The sequence below is a fragment of the Octodon degus genome, unplaced genomic scaffold (genome assembly GCF_000260255.1).
Source record: "Octodon degus isolate 3935 unplaced genomic scaffold, OctDeg1.0 scaffold00015, whole genome shotgun sequence".
Classification (NCBI taxonomy): Eukaryota; Metazoa; Chordata; class Mammalia; order Rodentia; family Octodontidae; genus Octodon; species Octodon degus.
Window position 1 is genome coordinate 11790041 of NW_004524591.1, and position 7720 is coordinate 11797760.

Genomic DNA, 7720 nt, shown 5'->3' on the forward strand with positions numbered 1-7720 from the left:
TGTCCATGTGATCTGTCCACTTCTTGGTCTCTCTTCATGATGGCACCAGTGTCATCACACAGCAGACCCCAGAAGCTCCAGGGCACTCTTTGCAAGCGTCATAGATGCTTCCCTCGGCATAGGACAAATCTGACTGTCCCAAGCCTGCTCTCCACGAAGCTTCGGCATAGGACAAATCTGACTGTCCCAAGCCTGCTCTCCACGAAGCTTTCTGCCTGGTGCCCCCACTTTCCTATCCAGAGACCTGTGAACGCAAGTCTGAGCATTCACTCCCCTACTTAGCAGCCTCTTAAATCTACAACCTCCCAGGATAAAATGCAAGCGAGTCCACCGTGGGCTCACTTATGTCCCTTCCTGGCCCCTCTGCTCATACTCTGTCCTCCTGCAGCTCCCCAGAAAGGACAGAATGCAGCCTGCAGCCCTAGGCCTCCATGTCTCCACTGCGTGCTCCCCACTCCTCTGACTTGGCTCCTGCTGGTCCTGCAGGTCTTCTATGAGAAGTCTGACCTCTTCCCAGAGCATGCAGCAAACTGAGGCAAGCACAGAGCTACACATTGAGCAGCTATCTGGTGTAAGGCACTGTGCGAGATCTTTCTGCCCTCATCACTAGTGTTCAGAAACTATTTATTTGACCCATAGCAAGAAACTTCATAAATGTCTGTTGAATTAAAATTTAAACCTTTTCAGCTTAATTAGCATTAATGAACTCTCTTCAAAGCACCCACAGAGCATGAGGTGCTGGAACTCTTGAGCGTCTGAAATCTAGTGAGGAGAGAGGAGGCAAATGCTAAGGTTTCCTAGCTCCATAATACCTCATGGGGCAGGACAAGCAGAGCAGCGGCCTTGGGAAAAGCCAAGCGGGCCTGCGGAGCTTGACTGGCCTTCGTGAGAACTCCAGTAGCAGCTTTGGGCTTTGTTTTGCCAAAGCTCTCCCTTATGTCCTTGGGAGACAAATCTAAAACGAAGTAACACAAATGAGATGTAACTGGGAGTCTCTTTGAAAATAGAGCCTCAGCAGCAGTTCCCCAGCTGGGCCTTCAGAGGCTGTGCTGTACTTTCTCCCAATTCAGCTCAGGCTCTCAGGCCAGTGGGGGAATAGAAAGAAAGGCTACATTAGGATTCACGATGTAGCTCCAGGTTGGACTCAGAAGCGCTAGAGGCCAACTGGAATCCTAGGCCACTTTTATCCCTCTGCCCATGGCATCAGTCTTAGGGGTTCTTCTACTCACCAACTGAGTAACTTGGGAGAGTCACTTAAGTGTTCCATGCCTCAGTTCCTCATTTTTAATTGGGGCTAAGTATCAGAGGTGTGCGGATTAAGTGAACTAACAGGTTTCAACCTTTTAGAATTGCACTGGGCTCACACAAAGGCAATGCAAAGGTTGGCAAGAACTGTTATTTGTCATGAAAAATGACCCAGGCATTATTTCGAGTACTCCACATGGATAATTTCCTTTGTCACACACTGATGTGGGAGCCCTCACACTCTGCATAGGTGTCACACTCCTCTGGCATATAGAAGAAACTGGAGGCTTGCGCAGATAAACATGAAATCACAAGGACTCAAACCCTGGCCTCTAAGGCATCACACTCTCCTAGTATCACCCAGCATTTTGGATCCAGCTACTCCTGGACCTGTTTTATTTCCCTTTAAGAACAGAACCTGTTGAGGTCAAGGTCTTCAATTTGATGCATCTCCATGTTGCTCTGTAACAGTAGGGGTGGCCTAGATTAGGCTGCAGCAGTAACTCCAATCCACTGTGGGTTAGTCCAGCTCAACTTGCTTGTTCTTGCTGCATGGTACCTGGCACAGACCAGCAGAAAGACACTATGTACTTACGGCAGCCTCTGGCGACCCAGGACCACAGAGTACCATCCAAATGCCTCTTCAGTCACAGAAGCAGCAAAAAGGGAATGCAATAAGTCAGGTACTGGCTCCTAAATGTCCAACTGAGAAGAGTCAGACATCAATCAATTCTGCACAAATTTCATTGGCTAAAGCTTATCATTGGCCACACACAACTTAGAGCAACAGAGAAGCGCAATCCTGTTGTGTGACTAGAAGGAATGGAGACAGGTTTGCGAAGACTCACTCCCAGCTGAGGAAGGAGGGAGAGCAAGAACAAGTGAACAGCAAGATGCCATGGGGCAAGAGACTGAGCAACCAGACAAAGCAAGGATGACCATGTCAAAACCTGAGAAAACCGAGAGCTGAAGTCACCCTGCCCCCTCCACAGGCATGTGCAAGTCCCAAAGTGCCTGACTCTGGCCTGCCTCCAACCTCATCTGCACTGCCATTGAGACTCCCTGTTCCAACCACACAGCACAGTGGGCTTCAGATACCACAAAACTTCTGCTACAAGCCTCCCATGGTCAACAAGTCTCCCTCCTGCTGGCCTCTCAGGGACCTGTTGTGTCAGAATTCCTGTAAATTCCCACTGTAAATCCTCCCACGATGCCAGGACAGTACCAGATGCAGACTCTGCCTCATCCAGGCCGTGAGCGCTTCTTACTAGTCCACTCCCACCCCGTGGACTGTACTTGTTTTGCTTATTCTTTTTAACTTTTTTTGTACAACCTGGGGAGATTCTAACCTGCTTTTAGCACTGATTGCATATAAACAAAGGTAATACAAATACAGAAAGACATATTTTCAGCCCCATTCCCATGTTCAAGATATATACCTTTAAGATAGAAGTAAAACAAAGCCATCTTTATGGGTCACAATATGAAAATCGGAATAGCAAATTGACAGAGCTGAGATTTCACTCATATCCTATGCTTTCTAGTTAACACTCTAGTCTCAGAACAAAACACAATGGCTATGGACACCTTCCATCACTTTTCTATTTTTTTTTTTTTTTTTTATGTGGTACTGGGGATTGAACTCAGGACCCTGCGCTTGCCAGGCAGGTGCTTATTCTACTGAGCTATCTCCTCAGCCCACCTTCCATCACTTTACTCTGTATTACAATAATCACTCCTTCTTTTTGTTCTGTTTTACCAGGCAGGGTCTCTCTGTCTCACTGTCTAGTCCAGGCTTCGTTCCTCTCTCCTCAGTCTTGGCAGTGCCTGGCAGTAATGTCCCTTCTCATGTGCACTAACTCTCATCCTGAACAATGAGTTCTGGGCTACAAAACAGGGTTAGTTTTTGCAGCTGTCCACAGGTCTTAGCCCACTTACTCCTTTTACCTGTCCTGCTCAGTTCTTTGTGCAAGCCCTGAAAACAACTCCCCCAGTATACCCCACATCTCCAGAATTGTGACCACTCTGTTGTACCCAGCAGGCATTCGATAAATATTCATGAAATTAAAAGGTGAGGAAAATGCGTAAAGTTTCCCAGCGTGGCTGCAGAGTCACCTGCTCTGGAAAGCTAGGCTGTGCTCCAGTTGCCTTAGATGGCGACCTCTGGAGGAGGCCGGGTCGCCAGCGCTCCACGGGTGTTTGCAGCGTTGCCTCCAGCGCTGAGAAGCATCCATTTAAACCGAACCCCAAGCAGCTGCCCACAGGCCAGCTTCACAGCGGTGCTCAGACCTGGCTGCTGCGTGATGTTTGATTCCTGCGTAGATTTAGTCCATGAAAGGAACGAGTTGAAGACCCCTGGTCACTTCTGTGGTATGATCCAGGAGCTGTGCTTTATGCTAGAACATTTTGTGCTTTATTATCTATTGTTTCCCGTTCATTCAAAAGGAGGAGGATCACTACAAGCCCGAGCTGCAGAGTGAGACCCTGAACCAAGTACATAAAGAACAGCACGTCTATAGAGAAACTATGGAACGTTTTTACACTCAGTTTACATTTTACTAATATACTCAAGCCGGCGGTCAGCGACAGCAACAGTTCCGGGTGCACTGCGGCAGGAGCGGCGCACACAGCGCAGGCTGCGAAAGATCAAAGCCACTTAGTTCTCGAAGGGTGTGTGCAATCTTTCTCATTTCAGTAGGAGAGTATTTTTGTCTCTGAAGCCGCTAATTTGATCTTCACATGAGTATGTCCTTAGCTTCCCTTATAGCAAAAATACGACTTCTTCAAAGCCCACAAGAGCCAAGGCTGTATTTAGCTGTAGTGGAAAGGTTCATCAAAATAATACTTTTATTACGGAACTTTCATTTTTTTGTTTATTTAAAAACTTTTTATATTTTTAAGAAAAATGTGAAATGATTACACAAGCTACCCAGCATTATGTGTCTACCTTTTATGTAAGCTTTTGGAAAAGGCTTTTTATGGAAAAGCCCTTCCAGGACCAGGGACATGGCTCAGTAGAATAAGTGCTTCCCTGACAAGCGCAAGGGCCTGAGTTCAATCCCTGGTTCCGAAAAAAAAAAAAAAAAAAAAAATCACGAAAAGCCCTTCCAAGGCCCCCTTCCCAAATGAGGTGCTAGATTCAGGCTCATTTAATAAACACTGCATGGGACATGATGTGAAATCTAAAGAAATATTTAGCTTTCTCTACGTTAAATTTGTAATGGATAAATGTTGGGGGAAAGAGTATACATGGCCTTCATACTGAGCTACATTCCCAGCCCTGTTTATTTATTTTTTTTATTTTGAAACAGGGTCTCATTAAGTGGAGAAATTGCCCAGGCTGGGCTGAAACTCGCAATACTTACAGGTGTGCACCACCATACCTGCTACACTATTTTGTTAACCACTGTGAATTTGCCTTTTGGGAGCAAATCATGAAATTTAATCATGAGGGAAAGTATTTATGATGCTGTTATATATATAAAAGCAGCATACCAAACTGGATGCAACCTCTGCTTGACATATATTCTATTTGTTACATATTCTGACTTTTTTCTATTCATATAAAATGGATGCAAGCGCTCTCTCTCTCTCTCTCTCACTGTCTCTCTCTCTCTCTGTAACTTAAGCCTCAAACCATGGTCTTTGCCTTATTCTTTTTATTTTGAGCCAGGGGCTCACAAATTTGCCCAGCATGGGCTGGAAGTTGCAGTACCCCTGCCTTGACCTCCCCCAGTCCTAGGCTTACAGGCGAGTACCACTATTTCCAGCTAAAAGACTGAGTTTTAATAGCTGTCTCTGGGTAGTAAAGCTTTAATATTTGCATTTTCTTTTGGGTTCTGACACCCTCTTTTTAGATGAGTCCATTGTCTTAGCTACTTTCTTATTGCTGGGAGAAAATACCCCACCCCCACAGTTTAAAGGACAAAAGGTTTATTTCGGCTCACGGTGGTAGAGGCGTCGGAACAGAGCTGGCTGTCTTTCATGGTAGGGAAGCATGGCAGACACGTGACAGGGAGAAGCTGCTGATGGTGTGGGAGGCAGGAAGCAGCAGGACATTCATTCTTTCTGTTTTTGTTCCATACAGGCCACATGCCTATTGGTTGGTGCCACCCATGCCTGGAGGCGGTCTTCTCTCTTCATAAAGTCTATTATCCACACCCATGCCATGCTAAGCCAATCAGTGGACTAAGCACATGCATGATCCAGTCACTCTCAAAAGCTCGAGGGACGTCTAGATACAAGCCATAACCTTCTTCCCCTCCCCCCCAAGACTCACATACATTCTTTTATGTGAAATGCATTTAGTCTATCTCTGAGAATTGCCAAAGCCATAACATTTTCAGCATTGCTGAAAAGCCCAGTTCAGATTCTCCTGAGCTTAAGGCAAACTCTTAGCTGCCAGCCCCTGCACAAATGAGAAGAAAGTTAAACACGTCTAGCATACAGTGACTCAAAATAAACAGGACCACTCCAAAAGGTACAAAATAGGTAGACAGAGAGGAATGGAAGTAAAGCAAGACCAAAGTTGAGGAAGGGTAAACATGAGGTCCCATAGTTCTATGTCTAGCACCTGGGACAATCAGGCAAGATGTGAACCCCAAAAGGCTTGGGTGCCCCAGCCATATGGCACTCCCTGCATTTGTAGCCCTTGTGGCCTCTTTCTTAAGCAGGCTTTGGCCACTCCTTGAGGTTTTCTTCGGATGATCCACCTTCCTGGCTTCTTCAACCTTCTGAGGTCTTTGCTGTACTTTCTGCTTCCGACTTACAATTTCACATAGTACCTTCTAGGGGCCTGGCCTCCCAGCCCTTCAGCTGAGATCTGGGTGGAAGCCTTCTGACCTCACAACTTTTGCATTCTGCATGAGCCTAAAACCAACACCATGTGGATGATGCCAAGGTCTTGCACTAACTGGACGAGTAGCTAAGCAACTTTAGACCTCGCTGATGGTTACAAAGGCCACTGCATGCCTGAATGGCAGCGCTTGGAGAACTAAATCCTGAAGGACGAATTCTATTCTCTAGGCTGCCTCCATTCTATAGCGTGATGCCATGGGGTTCTCTTCTCAAAGCAAAGTCTTTCATATTTGCAATTATGAGGCTGCAAAAGCTGGTTCTTATTAGTCGATTCCACTCACACTTAGGGTGGGTCTTCTCTCTTCAGTAAATCCATCATTTTTTTTTTTTTTTTACTGAGAAAAAAGTATATATTTAGAATTAGCCAGCTGGACTCAGTTTAGATGATCCCAATTTTGTTGGCAACATCCAATGCATCATAATCAGGAGCCAGTCGAACATATGCCTTCTTCTCTCCATCAGGCCTGATTAGGGTATTGACCTTGGCAACATCGATGTCATAAAGCTTCTTTACAGCCTGTTTGATTTGGTGCTTATTGGCTTTGACATCCACAATGAACACGAGTGTGTTGTTGTCCTCAATCTTCTTCATGGTGGACTCTGTGGTCAGGGGGAACTTGATGATGGCATAGTGGTCAAGCTTGTTTCTCCTGGGGGCGCTCTTCCGAGGGTATTTGGGCTGCCTCCGGAGCCGGAGCGTCTTGGGACGGCGGAAGGTGGGCGACCTTCGTATCTTCTTCTTGTGGCTGTGGATGCCTTTCAGCATGGCCTTTTTGGCCTTCAAAGCTTTTGCTTTGGCTTCAGCTTTGGGAGGGGCAGGGGCTTCCTTCTTTGCTTTCAGCGCCATCTTGGTAAAAAGCTAAATCCATCATTGACACCCAGAATTATTCTAAACCAAATAGAAAACTATCCCAATATCACACACCCAAGGTCTTATATCACATATCCACGATCCGATCACTCTCAAAAGCTCACCTTTGACTGCATGAGACTTTGGAGGGACAGCTAAAGAGAAGCCATAACACTTATATAAATTCAGAAGAAGTAATTGAACCCAGGGAAAATGGAATTCTAAACCTATCCATTTCCATATCCACCTTAATAAATTTCATGAATGTAACTATTTCAGAAATCATACAATATATCTATGTAAAGACACATATATGTAGAGAATTCTCAAGCTATCCTCAAAACCAGAGAATAATGTGATGGAGACCAAACTGAACCATCAGAGCTTAAAACAGCTTTATACAGAGCAAGGTTCATTTGGAACAGCAGTCTTTGGACCTGGATGAGAACTCATGCTCCACAGGTAAAAATGTACTCTGAAGTTGTTTGTTCAGTCACGATCTTCAGGCAAGTCTTTCTATGGTATTCTTCCTCCAATCCAATGCCTCTTTTTGCTTTTTTTTTTTTTAATTTGCAGTATCAGGGATCAAACTTGGGACCTTGCATTTGTGAGGCAGGCATTTATGCCATTGAGCAATCTCCCTGACCCTTCCAATGACTGTTTTTAAGGAGATGTGTGTTCTCTGGTTTTCATGTCCTCAATGACACCAATAACAGATGACAAATTCGGGCAAGCTGTTCAAGGTACAATGCATCATCAAATTCTTTT

General features: G+C 45.4%; 1 protein-coding gene across 1 annotated transcript; it reads right to left on the bottom strand.

The window, feature by feature from the left end:
* Window positions 1-6481: 6481 nt before the first annotated feature.
* On the bottom strand, window positions 6482-6949 carry LOC105741547 (60S ribosomal protein L23a). Its single transcript, XM_023709978.1, has one exon. The coding sequence runs from the start codon at window positions 6947-6949 to the stop codon at window positions 6482-6484; it is 468 nt and encodes a 155-aa protein (XP_023565746.1).
* Between the last annotated feature and the right edge of the window lie 771 nt (window positions 6950-7720).

Coding starts and splice junctions, on each gene's coding strand:
- LOC105741547 (XM_023709978.1), bottom strand. CDS start 6,949: ATGGCGCTGAAAGCAAAGAAGGAAGCCCCTGCCCCTCCCAAAGCTGAA.